This window comes from Hippoglossus hippoglossus, chromosome 15 (assembly GCF_009819705.1).
Source record: "Hippoglossus hippoglossus isolate fHipHip1 chromosome 15, fHipHip1.pri, whole genome shotgun sequence".
NCBI lineage: Eukaryota > Metazoa > Chordata > Actinopteri > Pleuronectiformes > Pleuronectidae > Hippoglossus > Hippoglossus hippoglossus.
The window spans coordinates 25,064,840-25,085,679 of NC_047165.1; the positions used below are offsets into that span (position 1 = coordinate 25,064,840).

The 20,840-nt window shown below is 38.1% G+C and overlaps 1 protein-coding gene and 1 long non-coding RNA gene across 2 annotated transcripts; both read left to right on the plus strand.

The window, feature by feature from the left end:
• The first annotated feature begins 4,143 nt into the window (after positions 1–4,143).
• Positions 4,144–13,933, plus strand: LOC117775919 (E3 ubiquitin-protein ligase RNF166). The gene is made up of 7 exons (XM_034609499.1): positions 4,144–4,668; positions 6,846–7,002; positions 8,169–8,281; positions 8,584–8,698; positions 9,789–9,896; positions 12,397–12,653; positions 12,957–13,933. The coding sequence occupies exons 1-6, from the start codon at positions 4,481–4,483 to the stop codon at positions 12,460–12,462; spliced, it is 747 nt and encodes a 248-aa protein (XP_034465390.1). The 5' UTR covers positions 4,144–4,480; the 3' UTR covers positions 12,463–12,653; positions 12,957–13,933.
• Positions 13,934–13,946: 13 nt separating this feature from the next.
• Positions 13,947–18,637, plus strand: LOC117775930. Its single transcript, XR_004616357.1, has 3 exons — positions 13,947–14,169; positions 18,126–18,132; positions 18,625–18,637. It is a non-coding gene; the product is annotated as an uncharacterized LOC117775930 (long non-coding RNA).
• The last annotated feature ends 2,203 nt before the right edge of the window (positions 18,638–20,840 follow it).

Below are 20,840 nucleotides of genomic sequence, written 5' to 3' on the forward strand. Positions count from 1 at the left end.
CCGAAGAGCGATTTTTAAATTTGTGAATAACAAATAACAATAATCAAGACAAGAAGAAACTAAATTAATGATTTTCTCCAGATCTCGGAAGAATAAGACACTTTTTATTTTAGCAGTGTTTTTTAATTGGAAGAAACTGGACTGAACCACTTTCTTTATGTGACCCTTAAACTTAATATGTTGGTCAAATGAAACACCTATGTTTTTAGAGGCAGGCTGAACATTTCCAGCTAAAGGGCCGAAACATTGTTTACTTTTGTCAGACACACACTCAGGGCCTATGATGAGGACTTCTATTTTATCCTGGTTAAGTTGGACGAAATTGTGAGACATCAGTCTTTGAAAGCTATCGGGGAATCTAGAATGGTGGAGAGCTTACAGAGTTCGTTGGGTTTGAAGGAAAAGTACAGCTGTGTATCATCTGCATAACAATGATAAGAATATACTTGAATTGACTGATTAAGTGACAGAGGGGGAGCATGTGCAGGGGGGAAATAAAGGGCCAAGGATTGAGCTCTGAGGTACACCGCACGTCAGCCTAGCTGATGAGGACACAAAATTATTACACCAGCCCATTGCTGAAGCCTAGTAAGGGGGGATAGAGTGGTCTAGTGTCTAAGATGCACTAAGATCAAGCAGCAACAGAAGTGGACATTCCCCAGCATCGGAATGCATCAAAAAATCATTTGTAACCCTTGGCAGTTTCAATGCTATGTCTCAAACAAAAACCACACTGGAATATATTGAAGATTTTGTTGCTGTCCAAGACCTGTACGAGTTGCTTATAACCACTTTTTCTAAACTTGGAAATAAATGTTTGGAAATAGGTCTGTAGTTACTGCGAAGCACGGGGTCGAGGCTTGGTTTTTTTGGTTGGATTATTGCATGTTTAAAATAATTAGGCATATAGCCAGATCTTAGAGTAATTTATGATGGAGAGTAAAACGGGTCCAAAGGAGCTAAACACATCTTTAAAAAGAGAGGTGGGAACAATGTCAACCGGACACAAGGAGGATGCATTTGGGAGGAATATTGCTGCCAGTTGACGTTGGTGTGTGCATCCTTGTATGTGTTTGTTTTGTGACTACAGCCAAGTTTGATCAACACAAGTTAGGTTAAGCTAACAGTTATATATCTTGTCAAAAAGCACTTATCATTTAGATGTCCAGGTACACACATAATTCCCCCCTTTTGGGATCCTTAGACCCCAAAACTATCTGTCAACAAATCACTCCACAATACTTTCAATACTTTCAACAAAATCTCACCAACATATTTTATTGTTTACTTAAACTTTAAACTAATTTATGATAGGCGACTACACAAAACATATTATCAAATCAATGTAGTTGGTTAAAGTTTAAATTTGCGTATTAAGTATACATGATTCACCTAATCCGAAACTATTTTATATCATAGACATCAATCAAAGGCATGAAACAAAAGATGGGAAGATACACCAGTCCAACCCAGAATGGGCCGTCGTAACCGGGTACCCACGTTTTACCCTGTCTCCTATCATGTCTGGAGAGTCTAAAAATAGAAATCAAATACAAAACCAGGACCACCGGACCCACCAGATTGGCAAACTAAGCTAAAAAACCCACAGAATATCACATTTGGCCACTTTACCACTGCTGCCAAGTCTGTCATGGATTCACTTCTCTGAGTCCATTGAGTCAGTATCCGAGTCCGTCAGATATCAGCAGTGGTGTATAAAGTACTTGAAAGCCATACTTGAGTAAAAGTACAGATATCTTACCTGAAAGTGACTCCGGTAAAAGTTAAAGTCACCCGTAAGAAAATGACTTGAGTCAAAGTCTTAAAGTAGCTCATATTAAATGTACTTAAGTATCAAAAGTATCTGGTGTTGAAATGTACTTAAGTATCAAAAGTAAAAGTACAAGTACCAAAATAAAAAATGCAAAGTGCTTTTTATAGTAGGCCTATACAGACACAAAACAACCCAAAATTGTTCTCTTCAGGATTTATTTCAACTGACTGAAAAATTATAACAAAAATATACATATACTGTATAAATTTTACAAATTTGAACCCCAGATGCTGAGGTTCAAATAGTATTGGACTAGTGCATCTGAACTTCTAGGGACAACAAAGAACCAACACAACAGAATAAACAAGTGCCTCTTGTGTCTGCCTAAGAACACTAAGACCAGAGTATAACCACTAAAAAATTCTGTAAATATCAATAAACATGGACCTTTCACTTTCTAATCAGTAGCAGGAATGATACACAATGCCTCTTATGATAACTCAGCAAAAGGAAACAAGTTGTAGGATAGTTTTCCTCTTTTGTTAACAACCTGGACAGTGCTAGTACAGAGAAGACACAGTCTAGTTTTGCTGCAGGTTTTAGGTCTTGCACCCCTGTCGTTGACCACAGTACCCCTGTGCCGACATCTTTTTTTTTTATTGTTGGGTTTTTTTTTGTAAAGAAATTACCAGATTTGCCACAGTTCCACTTAAAGTCGCCATATATTTGCCAGTCAGATCGCAGCGGAAGTTAACTCAAGTAACTTATTTACGAAAGTAAAGTTTTGATGTTTTAGTCAAAACTTTGAAAGGCTTATTTCCACTCTGTACACTTTTTTTCACCACAGTACCAACATTTCCTTTTTACTACCACTTCTCATTAGGTTTGAGTCTTTTGCTGCTACTATTTTTACTGATTCCAGTGTCCAAGTCATCAGACTGGCTGATTCAAATTTATATTTTTTAATTTCCCCTCACTTTTTACTTTAAACTTGCTACCAAATTTCCCTCTGCCTTCTCTTTCCTCTTGTTCCATTTCACTTTATATTGATTAACACTGGATAGTAATCACTACCCACAGTGCTACCTTTAAACACCTTCCAACTTCTTCCAGCTAGGTTCCCCAATTTGTGCTGTGTACATCTCGCTGTCCAATTTTAAAATGTTCATTCTAATTTATTTTTCTCTAATTAATTACGTGGGTTATAGAAATTAATTATTTTCCTTCTTTGGTCCGTACTTCGATAACTATTAGTTCTAACTCGTGTACTGTTGTTAGTTGTCTGTACTTCAGTCCTTGTTTGATAAATATTTCACACCTGCCACCATTTAGTTTTATAAGAAAACAGGAATATCCTTCAAAAGTAAAATTTAGAGCTAGTTTAAGCCACTTTTCTCGTATACATGCATGTGGTTTTGTTTTTAATGTATGTATTTAACTCTTGAGCATTTGCCATTCCATTGAAGTATCAACATAATGCCACAAACTCTCGCAAACATTAATCTAATTTCGGTTTCACATTGTGCATGTCCATTGTGAATTGCCAGAGAAAGTGCAATGGTGAGTTTGGTGCGATTTGGACACGCAGTACCATCAATATTAATAAGAATTGAATAAACAGGTGACCAGCGCTCTGCAGCAGTCAGTGGGGGGCGGGGCAGTGTGCTTACACTCACACACAGACCAATTTGAACATGGCTTCTTCTACATCCTCAGATAAACTACTGCAGTGGTCGAACTGGGTCAAAATCACTGTGAGATCATTTTCATATTATGTTTATTATTTTTATTTAAATAAAAGTAATTACCTCCGGTGGATGTATGGAGAATTGGGTCGAGAATTGGGTCAAGACTTTCTCTGGAGTTTGCCTTTCACACATACACAATGCAGCAGGAGATCCTCTGCTCAGACGCATTCACAACAACACAGAAATCTACCAACTGTGTGGTGAGGGGTGGAGCAGCAGGCAGAGGCAAGACGTAACAAAATAACTTCACTGCGGAGATCATGTTTTTTATTTAAAGCATATCGACTTCGACATTGGCCCTTGTCACCAAAAGCTCTCTTGAAATGTTCTACATGTATTGCACAGCTGATCCATCTAGCATTTGAGTATTGGGCTTTAATTTGTTATCAAGACTTTAACAGTGTTCTCTACTGGTCCTGTTTTGCGTAGTTGTTGCATCCTTTCTTTCCTCTTCACCTGATACCTGAGAAGTGGACTCTGGAATTGAAGTTTTGTAGTTCAAGGTAGAGTCCTGAGGAATATTTGGACTACAATCCCCATAAAGCTAAGCGCGTAGGGGGATTTTGTTGTAGCCTCTCGTGCTATTTGTAAGTGTTCACTGGCGTTTTCATACGCGCTAATCTGACAACCAAGTGGATGTGGCCTCACATGCTCTGCATGAGTTTATAAATCGATGCTTTTATTCAGGTCACCGTCGTAGCACCAAGCTGACACTCGTCAACAAGCCTGCGCCCAATGTTTACTTCTCCGGCATGTCTTCCAGGGGAGGGTATCCTAACGCTTTGTTGTAGTGAAAATGGTTTAATAGTGAGTACACTGAGTAGCCATCATGTTTATTCGACATATATTGAAAATGGTTTGCGAATAATGCACCAGCTACCTGCAGTTTGAACAGTTGGACAGCTTCTTCTCTCGGGAAACGAGCTGTTATCGACAGCTGCGGGTCCTCTCCGGCTCCATGATGGCGATGTTTCGGAGCTTTGTCTCAGCGAGCACCCAGCTCCGCCAGCAGCAGCAGCAGCAGCCGCCCACCAGCGGCTCCTGCTCACCGGCATCCCCGGCTGAGGGCATCGAGAGCCAGTTCTCATGTCCCATCTGCCTCGAGGTCTACCATAAACCCGTCAGCATCGCCAGCTGTGCTCACACGTAAAGTAGCTACTTGTTTGTATGTGTTACTGTGTGCAGACATGCAGCAGGGGTTTCCTTTCATCAAGATCTACGATGTGCTGTGTGTAAGAGCCACGCTGTTTGTTATTGCTATAGAACCTGTAGCACTGCTGTCATACAGCTGTGACTGTACTTCACTCACGTATATTCTCTGGTTATAAGCACGTAGTAAGTTTTCTGAAGCAGCAGTAGACTCCTGTATTCAGATGTTCAGTGACATCTAACATGTAAGTTTAATAATTAAATCATAATATAATAATTGAATTAAATCATATTAACAGTACTGTAGATGTATCTGATGTAATTTAGAAACGGTGTCTAACAGTGTACAGTAGATTTTTACGTGGAATTTAAATCAGTAATGTTGTGTTGATGCCAGTTATAATCTTGACCTTTAAATGTCTGAAGTCAGATTTACCTGTGGATTTCTTTACATTATCTTTCAGCTAGAGCTCTCAACAAGTACCAGTTACTGCAGCTTTTATGAACTGATATAGAATTTTAAAGGGGAAACTCATGAAAGTATTCTGTATCAAAAAATATGTGGCAGTGTAAAGGTGAAAAAAAGTAATGTAAGTCCTTCATGATGCTTGGATTGTTCAGAAAACAATAGTTAATAATAAAATACAAAAACATACATGGTGACAGTGAGTCTTACTTAATCAATGTAAACTTCATATTTATCTACCTACTAATTCCACAAATGTCTTTCTATTTGTCTGTCTGTATGTGGAACGCATATTTTGCAAACCATTCAACTTATCGGCTTGGTATATGTATTCTTTGGGGCGTAGGGAAATGCAGTGTCAAATATGGTTTGGTTTGGGCATGCAATACGTTCAATATGAATAAAAATGTAATAAACCGGTGGCCAGCGCTCTGTAGCAGTCAGTGGGAGTGGTGCAGCGTGCTAATGAAAATGAGAGAGCGAGTGAAGTATTTAATTATTTCTATTACTGATAATTCAAAATACTCAGTTGTCCAAACAGTTTGTCATTTACTGGGTATGAGACAAACATTTAGTCAGACACAGATTTGGTGGAGTGCTGGGGTAAAGATGCCACCCACATACACAGAGACCTGGGCTCCATCCTTACTCCTGGTGTTTATACCAATAGTGAGAAGGTCCTCACGGATCATGACATCATGTGTTGAGGAGGTGGTCTGTCTGTGTGGCCCTCCACAAGTCTCCCCAGTCAACCCAAGGGCACAGTTCTGCAAAAGTGTCCAAAAAACAAGCTGACAGTCAGCACACAGATCAAAACTCTTCATGTTCCTATGGCAGACATCAGGCTACAATACCAAAAACCGAGGTCATCTTTGACCATTTACAATCAAGTTAGTGGTGACTTGTGAAATATGTAACTATCGATTGTAAATGGCAGAGTAGTGACATTATCAACTGAGCCCTGTTGCTTAATCTCTAATGTGTCAGAGAGGTGTATTTCTTATCTTTCTCATTCTGGAATTGAAGACAAGGAAAAGGAAACCAGATCTCAGGAAGCCTTAGTTCTATTTCTGGTTAAAGGGAAAATGCAGCTATTTCTTCTCTTCTGCTGCATATGCGCTGAGATGAAACCATAATGAAACTTGTGTGTCAAATGCTTTCTTGATGCCAGCCCATACATTTGGTTTACACACAACTGTACAGGCTATTGACAGTCTCACCTCTATTGTGTGTGTGTGTGTGTGTGTGTGTGTGTGTGTGTGTGTGTGTGTGTGTTTAATCGACCCATAGAATAGATCATTTTCTGTGTGTGTTGTCTCTTCTTTGTAAATGATAGCCATAAAATAACCTATCACCATTTAGTGCCCAGATTATAAAACTATTCAACCATTAATTAACAGCAAGAAACACCATTTAATATTTCACAACTGATTAATTGTTAATTATTCAACATAAAGACCTAAACATTTGTCAGTAACAGCATCTCCAAAGTTTGTTATTGTTGTTTGTTTTGCTCCTGTGTTTTTCGCTCTTGAACTTTTTTTTTTATTGTGGATGAGATAGCGAAATACATCTTTAGGCTACTGGTAACTTTTGATGGAATGGAACTTTTGAAGGGGGTCTCAGATGTCCAACCATCCAACAAGCTGCATTTGTGGAGTAATGACTTAACATTTCCTCCCCTGCTGTCTGTTGTCTGCCCTTCCAGGTTTTGTGGGGAGTGTCTGCAGCCATGTCTTCAGGTGACCTCACCCCTCTGCCCTCTGTGTCGTGTGCCCTTTGATCCCAAGAAAGTGGAGCGCTCCTCCAGTGTGGAGAAGCAGCTGGCCTCATACAAAGCACCCTGCAGGGGTTGTAACAAGAAGGTAGACGATTAATTACTTACCTATAAGTAAATCATCATGTTGTCACTGACTTTGCTCCAAAATATTAGAAGGTACAAGAAGAAACATTTTATTTTCCATTATATACAGTAAAAAAAAATGGTACTGTACATAATGTTCAGGAGAATTAGGTACTCGCTTCATCCGGACATTGCCTTTTACACATGCACAACACAGAGGAAGGGTCTCTGCACAGACGCGTTCACAACAGCAACAAATCCTCCATTATTCAGGCGAGATGGGGAGCAGCCGGTGCAGCAGACAGAGGCAGGTAGTAACGTATTAAAGGGATAGTTCACCCAAAAAGGAAAATTCCCTCATTATCTACTCACCACTATGCAGATGGAGGGGTGGGTGAAGTGTCGATTAAACACTTTAGGTGTCTCAGGGGTAAACAGTTTTGCATCCAAATCCAATACAATTTAAGTAAATGGAGACCATTTCTTCAAGTGTGAAAAACCAACAGGAAAAAAAACATAAAATGCCTCCATACTGCTCCTGTGGTGTCATCCAAGTGTCTGTATGTTTTTAGCCTAAATATCCACTGTTATCCTCCTAGCCCGGAACTACGATCATGTTCGCGAGCACACACTGCACAAGCTTCAACTTCATTTGTATTGAATTTGTCTGCAACACTGTTTACCCCTGAACCTCTGGACTCAAACTCCACCTCAAAACATCCCTTTTATCTGCTGTGGAGATCATGTGATATTTACAGCACCCCAACACAGTTGTCAACTCTTATCACCACAAACTCTCTTAATGTCTTCGTCGTTGTCTTCTACGTATGTGTCACCGCTTTTTCACCGGGAGATGTTTGTTTTCTTTTAGTTTTATTCAGTTTTGCATCTGTTGCCTGTTAGAACTGTCATCCCCCCCCTCAGATCGACTTCCGGCTACTCCATAATAATGCCTTCACATGCACCTCGAAAATACGGAGGATCTGTCGAGTTCAGTGCATGTCTGAAAGCAGCTTAGGTGACTTCTTTGTTTTGTTGTTTATGTTTGCTGAGAGATAGGAATCTTTTTATACGCTTTTTTATGAACACTAGTACAATTCTGAGTGCTGGAATGAAAGATCTTGCTAAAAACTACTAACTGTTATTTTTCAATAATTGTTATTGAAATACAGTCATAACTTTTCTCAGGTGGCTCTGGTAAAGATGAGGTCCCATATTGCTTCCTGTTCCAAAGTACAGGAGCAGATAGCCAATTGTCCCAAGTTTGTCCCTGTGGTACCCACCTCCCAGCCTATACCAAGGTACACTGCAAAACAAGACATGTTCACATTTGAAACTACACCTTCTTTGAGTCCCAGCCATAAGGAGTGCTATTACATCCTCCTTTATCTTTTATCTTATCTGGACAGAAAGGCTCATGTTATTGTGAGAAACCTACAGTACATACCACATGCAGTGCACACAGGCTGTTACTACCCTGTGTAGAACAATGATATAAACCCATTATAGATGATAAAACATTTCATATTTTCACATATACATGTGTTCAAAGTGTACAGTATGAGTCTCTAGGGGTGTGATAATTCTCTCTTCCCTTATGTAGCAATATTCCAAATCGATCAACATTTGTGTGTCCATTCTGTGGGGCCAGAAACCTGGATCAGCAGGAACTGGTGAAGCACTGTATGGACAACCACCGTAATGACCCTAATAAAGTGGTAAGAGACTTCTCACTCATTTAGTATATCTGGAGTAATTTAGGTGGGTCCTCGTCTGAAGTGTCCTTGGCTGAAGCCACTGATTGTCAAGATCAATTTCACACGGTGTGAATCAATCAATCTGATTGCTGTAAAAATAAATACTTCGATGACACTGTGCGTAATGCTGCATGATGGATGCACTGGCACGAATAGAGGCCTATCCGAATGGAAGGATTAGGAGGGAACGAGTGTTCAGGGACCATGGAGATTTTCTGGCCCATAATAATGACCCACTCATTACCCAATTTAGATTCCCCAGAGCTGTGATCTTGGATCTATGTGTTGAACCGAGTTCAGTATTAGATAGATCAACCCGACGGAAACACGCCTTACACAAGTGCTCACACACTTGCATACTTACAGTTAAAGGTGGTGTATTTAATCCCGAAATCAGTGGCTGACTTGTTGAAAAGGACTATTGCAGTGTAGTTAAGCGTTATCATTGATTAGCGTGTTGACCCTCATCTTCTCACTTAAACCCTCTCGTTCTGCCATGGACTGCAGTTCAGTTTCCTCAGGTCTGTGACCATGTATGAGTGTACACTATGACTGAAAGAAAGACAGATGCTACTTCTACTTTAAACACCCAGATTTGGATCCTTGACGAACAGAACCAAACTATAATGACATTCAGTGGAGCATATACCTCACCCAAGGCCACAGTCTCCTCAAATTCAATCAAGCTGGACCAAATTTCACAAACTCGTATATTATTTCCCTATCTGTGCCCATGTATTTCATCAAGATCCAAGCAGTATTCCCTGGGGAAATGTTGAAAAAACGCCCATCTCATAATGTACACAATCCGCCCCCTCAACTGGATCTGCATCAAAAGTTCTTTCATTACCCATACCACATCCTTCCATCAAGTTTACTGGAAATTCATTCAGTTGGTTTTGTGTAATCTTGCTTTCAAACAAACAAACAAAAATCCAACAAACAAATGGACATGTGTGATGTTTAGTACACTGTCTAATACACTTGCACGTGAGGATATGAGGCAGTAACTTGACATTAAATGAGCTAAGCTCAGTGTTTCTATCTACAGGTGTGTCCGGTGTGTTCAGCCATGCCGTGGGGAGACCCCAGCTATAAGAGCTCCAACTTCCTCCAGCATCTCCTCCACAGACACAAGTTCTCCTATGACACCTTTGTTGTAAGTCCCTGGCTGTTGTGATTTTTCTTAGTATCGCATCTCGAGCTGTATCTCTCCATGTCTACTTTTAGTTGTCACCACTGACAAGTCCCTGTCTCTCTCTCTCTCTCTCTCTCTCACACACACACACACACACACACACACACACACACACACACACACACACACACACACACACACACACACACACACACACACACACACACACTCTCTTCTGGTGCTTCAATATATAGGCTAGTGCTTCTCTATCCCTCAAACATGTCATTTTTACACTTTTGTCAATTTTGGGTGCATTGTCTCGACACTTCAAAACGTAGACTAAAGGAGCAGGGGATCAAACCACTGACCTTCCGAAAACTCCCTTTCAACTTGAAGGAGCTTCCTACAGAACTAGACTCAGGGTGGGTTGGTGAGTAGCGGGGCCAATTGAGGCATGTCTGTCTTGATTGGTTGGGTTGAGCGGAGAGAAATGGGGGAGAACTCTTCAGGTAACCTTTCAGTAATTATTTATGCATTTTATAAAATCAACACTCAATCTTTTAAAATGATCATGATGCCAATAATATACAGCCATAAAGTGGCTAATTATATGCTCCCATATACAGTAATTTGAAAACCTGATAAAGCATCAGGTTCCATGTAGGAGCATCACGATAGAAGATCTTTACTCAAACTTTTATTTTACTACTATGTACACGGTTAATGTAACTAAGATAATCAACTTTTCCTCTTCTACTTGTCTCCCCCTCTCGCTCCTTGGCCTTTCCTTGCCTCCCTGTGTGGCATCTCATGCAGAACAAGAAATGAGGATGTTAGATGAGTGAAGAAGATACACAATTATTTACACAAAACATAGATATTGATGTTTTGATATAGAGTCAAAGCAAATTCTCATGTTAATATCAGGATCTATGATATATGATATATCATCTATCTATTTATCTATCTATAAATGAAATGATAATCAATGACATATATCATGTTAAATTCTGAAGCAGAACAAAGCTTTGAAAGGTTGAAAGACTGACATCTATTAAAATGGGCTGTTAAAATGTCATAACCAAAAAAGAACACAAATAAATAAATATAGGAATTCACACTTATTACTTCCTTTACATAGCCTCTCTACTTGTGAGCCTTTCCAGCATGAAATATTGCCAAATTGCTGACATTATTAGCGCTGGCTAATGCTATGCTACTGGAAATCACTTCGTTTTCACTGCTCAAAAACCAGTTATTGCCAGTGGTAGTACAGCACAACTGCTTTTTTGGAGCTGGAAGATTTCTGCAAAAAGAAAAGTGCAGTTCTATCTGTGTGAAATAAATATACTTTAAAGATGTGTGAACAGATCGGTACTTGCATACTCACAGAGTAATTGTGTAGGCATTTCCAGTCTGGTATCGAACATCTGTCTTTCCTTGCACTGAGGGCATCACTGGGGGAGCCACAGTTTCACATCTTCCAAAGTCTTGAGGCAATGACATGACATGTGCAAAATATGTTGTTTTTTATTGAATTTCATTTGTATTTGTCAATTCTCAAACATTCAAAATGTTATTGATAAAATGTAAAAAAAAAAAAAGACATCATTCTGCTGGCTTCTTTTGTATTGTCAAATAGTTTGATCAAAAATTGGTGAAATAGAAAATGCTAGGCATACAATACAAAATACATTTAAATGTCACCACCGTCATTGTTTGACACATCTGAACATTATTTGAAACATGTGATCAAATATCCAAATCTGTGTTAATTTTGGTAGCATTTGAATGAAGACTTGTCTTGTTATGGCAGGTAACTGATTTATCATATTTAAAAATACATAATGAGAGACAGGGGATTTATTTCCATTTTTGAAATATGGAATGTGAGGTCTATAACTTTAGATTTGTTGTAAATATAATTACCACATCAAGCAACCATTACCTACTTTTATGCATTGACTAAGGAATTACCGTTAAAAAAATATATATAAAAGCCCCTCGTTGCAGAATATCTCAAGATGTTGTAGTGAACTTGAATTTTAACTCCTGTACCAAGTTTGGTTAAGTTTGCTTAAGCTGATTTTGTTTTATGAACATTATGAGTTAGTTCTGCCCCTTCAGGGCTTGAAGTCTGTAAACTGACAAAAGAACAGTGGGGTACCACCTCTCATGAATAACAAGTTGTTGGCAATATTCCAACACAAGTTGATATGTGAAGTTTAACATTTCACTTAAAAGACAGATAAGTTTCACTTTTTCAAAGAAACTATTGGGACTTTGAATTAGGGAATCAGAGAATCAGGGCATTTATCTTTGATTAATGTAAATGTAAGATTTGGATCACCTGGGCTTCACTGACTATAATAAAGCATATTAGATTGTTTACACAATTATTCACACAAACTGACGGTGAGCAGCCTCCTTAAATAATGGATTATATATACGAGTGTATTAGATGAAGGTTGCATCATATGGTTTGCATTGACTTGCAGATTTTCTTTTTGCCTTTCATCAGGACTACAGCATTGATGAAGAGGCAGCACTGCGGGCAGCTCTGGCACTGTCACTGGCTGAAAACTGACATGTCACACCACCACTATCCCGTCACTGTTATCACAAACTCCACCATAACAGCTCTGTACCTGATCCCACCTCACGGCTGCTGTTCCTCCCTGGCTTTCAAGGTATCATCGACCCAACGTGACCCAGCCAAGTTCACACACTGTCTGCAGGGATCCACACAACATAGAAGTCCAGCCAGCATGAGATTATGTTCTTTTTACTCAAAGACTGGCTCTATTCTTTATTCTAGTTTGCTTTGTTAGAGAACTTAGGCAGTTTGGCTTCATTTGGATCTGATCATTGAAGAAAAAAATAACTGTTGGGTTTGCAATGGATTCAGTGACTATCAACATAAGTTATGTTTACTTGTTTGGACCTAAACAAAACCCATCATCCACTGGCTATAAAAATGGCGACCTGCTTGGAATCAGTCCATCCTCTCCGAGCCTCTGTTCTCTTGTCAACTATCATCTGGATCTCCACCGCATGGTAGGCTACCTTCATGGAAATTAGTTTTAAACTACCTGAAACTCTCAGGAGTGATTCAGGTCCCTGACCACTAGTATCTTGCTCCAAAGTCCAGACTGACTGCTGCTACTCACTCTGAGTGACTTTGTTTATGTTCAGTCTGAGAAACATTGAGCAGGAGCGCAGGCTCCAGTTTCTTCTACTGAGAAGTCTGCAGTGATAAAGTTTGGACATGCAAATTTTCTTTAAGACAGAAAAAGAACATTTCATAATTTCAAAATCATACTGTCTTCTCCTCCCATACTCTTGCCTCAAAGTATCTGGTAGAACAGACAAACGAAGGGAATTTCCCTGTTTGTGCTTGCCAGCTTTGCATGTACTGCTGTACCACACTGTTGTGTTACTGAAGGCCTCTGTCTCTGTTGTTTCTCTTGCTTGCTCCCTCTCCCTTCAAAATAATATTTCACTACTGAATAAAAAATAATGATCTGAAAATCAATTAAATTACGTAATATTGCCAGTTAGGGCAGACTCAAGCCCAGTTTATACTTCCTACATCTGCCTGATAGAAAGTCAAAGAGGGTCTGCATGTACAGTCTGTGCCAACGTACATATTCACTCAGCTGGCAATTTATTAGGAACACCAGCTAAACTTAAGTCCAGTCTAAATCAGAAGAACAGTAATAACTCCTTCTTAATGAAGATTTAAATGTTCAATTTGTTAAGAAACTGTTTTTAGAGAGGTGTTGATTGAACTGTGGATAAACACCTCTCCGTTTTACACAATATCATTTGACAACACCACAAACTCCATCTTCCAACAACACATTGGAGGATTAAACATTAGTTCTAGCTAGTTCCTCCCAATAAATGTCGAACTGTGTATGCAGACACTAAATGTAGTTCAAAGTAGTAAGAGAAATGCATCCACGTCCACGTCTGTTTTTGACTATATTAAATCTTTTAGTCTTGTAGTGCTGAGTGTAGTGTAGTCATCTCTGCTTTAACTGGAAGCTTATGCATATATGTAGAAAAAAGAAGTAAAAAATGCCTTATATCAGTGTAGAGAGTTCACTTGTCACATTCATGTGATTGGTCAGTCTTGATGTTATTTGCTAAAGGCAGGTTAGCAAACTTGGAAAGATAAAATTAAAATCTAATTTTATTTGTATGGCCCATATTCACAAATTATAATTTGTCTTATAGGGCTTAACAATGTGCCCTTCTCTGCCCTTAAACCTCAGCAACTGGAAAAAAAGTTAACCCCCCTAACCCTAACCCATAAATGGAGAAGTGGTTGTTAAAGTATTTATACAAAAGAGAGAAAAAGAAAAGCTTTTCCAAACGGACCAGCACTGTCAGACTAATCAGGTTTTCTATAATCATTTATTACTGTGATTAAAAACTGAATTCATTACAACATTCATTACAACACACTTAAGTCTCTTTGACAGTGAACTGCAGCAGTTGGCATCAAGAGCTTTAAGAAATGTAAGGGTCCTCTAACTAGAACCAAGAAAAGTAAAGTAACCCCAAGAGCAAAATATGGGAGTGTTGAATTTAGCAGTTTTTTTGTTCTGGATTTGTACCCTCATGGTTGAATGCACTTATTGTAAGTCGCTTTGGATAAAAGCGTCAGCTAAATGAAATGTAATGTTGAGCTTGTTTGAAAGTTTTTCCATTATAAATTGATATTTATTTTATTCACAATTCTGACACAGCAAAACCTAAATGAAGTTTCACAGGTCATCTGATACAAATCCTGGAAGCTGAGCCTTAGTTTATCCATTACTGCCCATCCCAGCTTCACTGAGGACAACGGGCGAATTGACAGACTGCATGTGTAGCTTGAACACATTACGCTGCACTGATGAAGGAAATATAACTTGTCATATTCCTAACAGCTCAGAATGAAAATACCATCATCATAGTAGGTTAAAGCTTTCAATAACAGATATAAGCAGCCCATTCATGTCACACATTTTTTTTCTAACAGACTGATCTGTAGATATTATCTGGAAAAAATCTGAAAAGATGGATTGAGGTCTAACTTCCATTTCAATGTTACCTGCTTCTTCAACTCTTGCTGAAAGGAATATTTTTATGACGCAGCTGCCAAGATAGATGAGTGTAGGAAGATATATTTTTTGAAAATATTTGCAGACTAATGTAAGACGTGTGTCAGATATGTCTATAAACTTTGTGGGACTCTGCAGTAAATTTACAAATCTGAATTGCTGTTAATGCACGCACGCGCACACACACACATAATTAGATAGAAAAGGACGAGTTGAACAGAGATGTTTCCTGAAGTTTAACCAACAGATGTCATTCCTTCTCCAGACCCACAGAGCATGCTGAGCTACATTGAAGCTGACACACATGTTGATGTGGCTCTTTTCTTATAGAGCCAGGTTGTGGACAAAATGGAAAGGCGAAATTTGGGTAATGTTTCCACAGAAGGATGCATTCATCATTTGCACTTTAATTCATTCAGTTTTTAAATAATATTTTTGTATAATATTGACCCTTGTTTGATGTTTTTACTATAAAATGTAACTGCAGAATTGTTTTGTTTAAAAAAAGTTGACAACGATCTTTTAAATTTAAAAAAGCATCAGGGGTTAGTTTGGATGATAGAAAATGTACCATTGTTTTTATGTATGATAACATTTTCAAATATTTCTTGAATTTAAATTGGCAGCATGTGCCATTTTTTTTTTCCAATAATGTTTTTGTGATCAAAATAGTTAGAAATTACTGGGAATGCTCACTATGCATCAACAGAGCTGACATGCACCAACACTAAAAACAGGACAAGTTCTGCAATGGAGGCTATGTGAAGAATCCCTGTTTTCCCACATTCACGTCCTTCTATGTTGAAGGTGGGGAAGATTCCAATGTTGTGAGCATTCAACTGATGAATGAGTTTGTGTGACAACATAGATTCCTGTTCTTTAAAATTGGATTTCATTTCTTTGAACTTGGCTGACAACAGGGGTCTATCTGCATGGTTAATTAATGGGACAAACATATCACGTGCGAAAGATCCAAACTTCAAAAATAGTTAAAACAATTTCTAAGTTGTAATGTTACCTTCAGTGTTGACGTGAATGCCACATCTGAAACTAAACTAATATAACATGATTGCAGCATTATCTCTATTATTCTATATAAATGCAAGGATTACGGTATAACTGACTTGTCTTCAGACTGAACATGAAGCTGATACTCTTTTCATTATTGATGCAAACTGTTTTTTTTCACCCCAAAAAGATGAAAATGTACACACATACTTCCCTCAGTTTCTCATCTCTGTAAGTGCATGGATAATAAAATAAGAATAATATTATCAAAGATAATGTGGGGATAAGCCAGAAAATATCATCTGTTAAAGTTTTTATTCACATGGATGCATTTTTTTCACTTGAATTTCAGCCACCAGGACAAATCTGTGAATTATCACATCTTTGCTAAAAAACAAAAAAACAACAACTTCATGTTCAGCCTGAACACACATTTAAATATTGAAGAATTCTGGTGAAAAAAGTCATAATTACGGGATCTGATTAGGTTTTATTTATTTATTGACTTAAAATCTGACCTTTTCTCTTCAAAATTAAAACCATCATACGGTTCAGATAAAGAAACTCATACTTTTAGCACATACAGTACACAGTGAAAACATTCACTGTACACTACTCGTTAGTATTCCTCTTCCATAAACTGCATAAAATTGAATAATCGAGTAGGTCTCAAAACACTATTATTTCTTCCATTCATTTTTTTACATTCATGCTATAAAAGCAATCTTTTCTAAATGTTTGTTACCTAATGCTTGTTCACAGCACTCTTACCTCTATAGAAGAACTCTTGCATTCTTATTTTGTTCTGTTTGTGTACTATTTACCAGTGTCTTTCTCAACTCCCCAGTTAAATATTTTTCCCGGAGAAATGTCAGCAATCTGTTTTTGTGAACTTGCATTTTATATCTTGTGAAACTGGTTCTACTGACGTTTAAAGGCACCTGGACTGCTCAGCCATCACATATGCAGAGGAAAACTGAAGGACAAGAGCTAAGTGTAATAGTGGGTGTTTTGCACAAGGATTGCAAAGATTTTCTCAACCATATAAAATACAAACAGAGAATAACATGAAATCTGTAAAGGAGTGGTTGAAATTTACTTTCAAAACAATACTCACATACTTGTAGCAGTAACAATTTGCTACATCGCTGACATGCATTTCAAGGTCAATTAAAGGTAAGAGGTTCCAACAGTCTGTGTTAACCAAATAAAGTGGGCATCTTTGTTCTGGTGATTCACTTGTTGGTTTATTATCTAGGTTTCCTCAACAAGGAAACACTGCCTGTGGACACATACAAAAAAAAGACTTTGGAAGATCCCTACATTAGTTGGCGAACTTAAACCCAAGCTTCATATTAGTTTTAAGAGGCATGGGAAATGGAAAAAGCTCTGTTGGATATTATCAAATGTTCTTAGTGGATGCTACATGTCTACTATAGAGAAGAGCCTTACAGTGATCACAGCGACCACAAACTGTGTGTACATGTATATATGACATGTGAGTATATTATTTTGTGATAGAAAAAATCCAAAACTAACCCTAGAAAATGACTAACTCTACAGTAGGCTCTTTAGCACCAACATGCTAGTTACATTATTTAAACCGCTGTTGCCCAAAGCCTGTCACTAGCTTAGAGCCTCCTTGATAAACTGTAGCCTACTTGAAGTCACCAGATAACAGATTGTCACTGACGGACTGGACCAAAATCAAGTAAATTCATAGTAAGATGGTACAAAACTATTAGGAAAGTAATTGTTTCTGCAATAGAACATAAATACTTAATTTTATACATAACAAAACAGTCCACTAACATGTCATTCAAGGCGGTCCATTTTAGCTGTATGCAGGTAATATCAAGACAAATGGACAAACAATTGAAGACAAGCCTGAGTCAAGCTGTGGATCTTTACAGCTGGAAACATTCAGCTAAACTGGATGAAGAACAAACACAAATGCCCTTGTATAAAGTGAATGCTCTTTATTAAAGATTGGTGCCCAACAAGCAACTTTTTACACTGGCAACTTGTAGGGGTGAGTGGGATAATAGCTAAAAAGCTGAAATCTTATTTACAAGGAGAACTTGTGAATGAGCATTGTTGCTGCAGTGGAGCTGATAGAACCAGACAGAGTAAAAGTGTCTCAAAGAGCTGTAATAATAATAATAATATAACATTTTATTTATAGGTACCTTTAAAGGCACTCAAGGTCGAGATAAAAACAAGAAATGTTTTCACACACACACAAACTGAAGATGATTTCCGTGTTACCAGCTCTTCTGTCTTGGTCCTATTCTGATGGTTATTGAAGTCAATACAGACGGAGGGGGAGGCTCAAGCTTGCTTTAAAAAGTTATATGGAAACAAATACAAAGGTTGAAGGAAGGGTTTGACGTTGGTTGCCACCCGCCAATGAACTAAATGAAGAAGAGGGATTTGGTGAGAGGAGCATTGAGGACAACTACAGAGCCACTTGGAGCTGTTTGATGGGGCCTCTCTGGTCTCTTCAGGACCTGGGGACAAAATAAAAATCCTTTGTGCAGCATTCATTTGTTTATGTTATCTGCAAAGAGCAGAAGAAAATAGCCATATTAAACTATGTGCTGATTTATAACATGAGGCAGAATGAGTAAAGAACTCTTCCAAAGACTTCTACTACTACTTCCAAAGTGTGCTCAAACTGTGGCATTTTTATCTCCATGAAACAATATTTGTAATTGCCTGTGAGCCACAGAGTATTTAGAACAAAAAGTGCCTCTATATTACATTACATTTCATTTAGCTGACGCTTTTATCCAAAGCGACTTACAATAAGTGCATTCAACCATGAGGGTACAAACCCAGAACAACAAGAATAGAGAAAGTACAATTTCTTCAAAAAAGCAAAACTACAAAGTGCTATAAGTAAGTGCCATTTTAAGTGCTACTAAATTGTTAGTTTTAAAAATGTTATTCAAGGTATAGTCGGAAGAGGTGTGTTTTTAGTTTGATGTGTAAACTTTCTGATGTCCTGATGTCATTGGGGAGCTCATTCCACCTTTTAGGAGCCAGGACAGCAAACAGTCGTGATTTTGATGAGTGTTTAGCTCGCAGTGAGGGAGCAACAAGCCGATTGGCCGAAGCAGAGCGGAGTGAACGGGCTGGGGTGTAACGTTTGACCATGTCCTGGATGTAGACTGGACCCGATCCGTACGCAGCACGGTACGCAAGTACTAATGTTTTGAAACGGTTGTGGGCAGCCACTGGTAACCAGTGAAGGGAGCGGAGGAGCGGAGTAGTGTGAGTGAATTTAGGTTAAAGACCAGTCGAGCTGCTGCATTCTGGATGAGCTGCAGAGGTCGGATGGCACTAGCAGGTAGACCTGCCAGGAGGGAGTTACAATAGTCTAGGCGTGAGATGACCAGGGCCTGGTCTACCCTATATCAAATCTATATAGGGTAGAAATGTGATTATTACAATTTAACAATTTTAACATTATAAATATAGGGAGACATTTTACTTATACACTGAGAAAAGTTATTTTTTTGGCCCTGTAATGTTTATGTGGCTTGTTTGTTTAAATTCTACAATAACATATTATTTAAGTGCTTTTACCTCAAAATGCTGTGTGATATTTAATCTGCTACTTGAAGTTTGTTAGTAATTATGAATCATCATTTTGATAAGTAATTTTATCATTCACGCCAGAAATATTAACTACCCTTCTGTATTGACTGCACGACCCGACACAATGAAGTAAAGTTTACTTGGGTAACGGGAGTGAAATTCGAAACCCTCTTCCTGCTCAGCCAGTGACGTCAGAGGACAGTTTGCGCTCCTTTCACACAATAGGTTAGACCAGGGGTCAGCAACCTTAAACACGCATGCCACTATTGGCACGCGCGCCATAATCATTGGCACACAGGCGATTTCTTATATATATATATATATATATATATATATATACATTAGATAATTAGATACAAATTTAGTTTAAGTACAATTTACTAGCAAAATGTGAATATATTTTATACCTACTGGTTAAAATTGCCAGTAAAATCTACTTAAGTATTCTTTATCTACCAAGTCTTACTAGTAAGTAAACTTTACTTGAGGATTTCCCAAGTAAAAATTACAAAGAATTTCTGCGTGAGAATTGTTACCAAGCTTCTGTCAAGTAAATGTCACTCCAAATCTTTTTCAGTGTAAGTTTAAATCCTACAGTCACTCTTTTAAATAGTAAAATTGATTGATTGATTATTTGATACTGTTTGTATTTAGCAGGGGTAATTGGTTTGTTGTCGAATACAATAACAATGTATCAGTTTCTATATTCGCATGTGGGACTGAGTTAGTTATCAGCTTTTATAATATTAGCTCTGCAGAGCAATGAAAAGTACTCACTTCAGGCTGTTATTGTTTCTTGTTTCTATTTTCAATGTCGAACCAATTACAATGAGGCGAGCTCTGTGTGTCAGTCAAGACAAGGTGTTTGAATGGATAGAGCTATAGAGGCACAGAAACACAGCTAAAGCTGGAGAATCACACAACCCAGACTGATAAGTTCTTCACATGACCCAGTACAAATAGCCTCCATCTTAATTGTGTGGTGAGCTTGCTTTCTGCCCCCCCCAAAAAATACATAAATAACTGATTTAATACATTAAAAGAATAACTAACATGATTTGATTCTAAAAGATGTTACAGGAGGTGGAACTTTATAAAAAGGAAATGATTCTGTAGACTGAATGTTTGTTGACATATTGAAAACAGAGGGTCTTAAATGTGAATATTAACTTTTGCCAAAGAGGTAAACTGGACAATTCACAACATGTTTTCTTTTTAATAGTTGCATATATGAGTTATA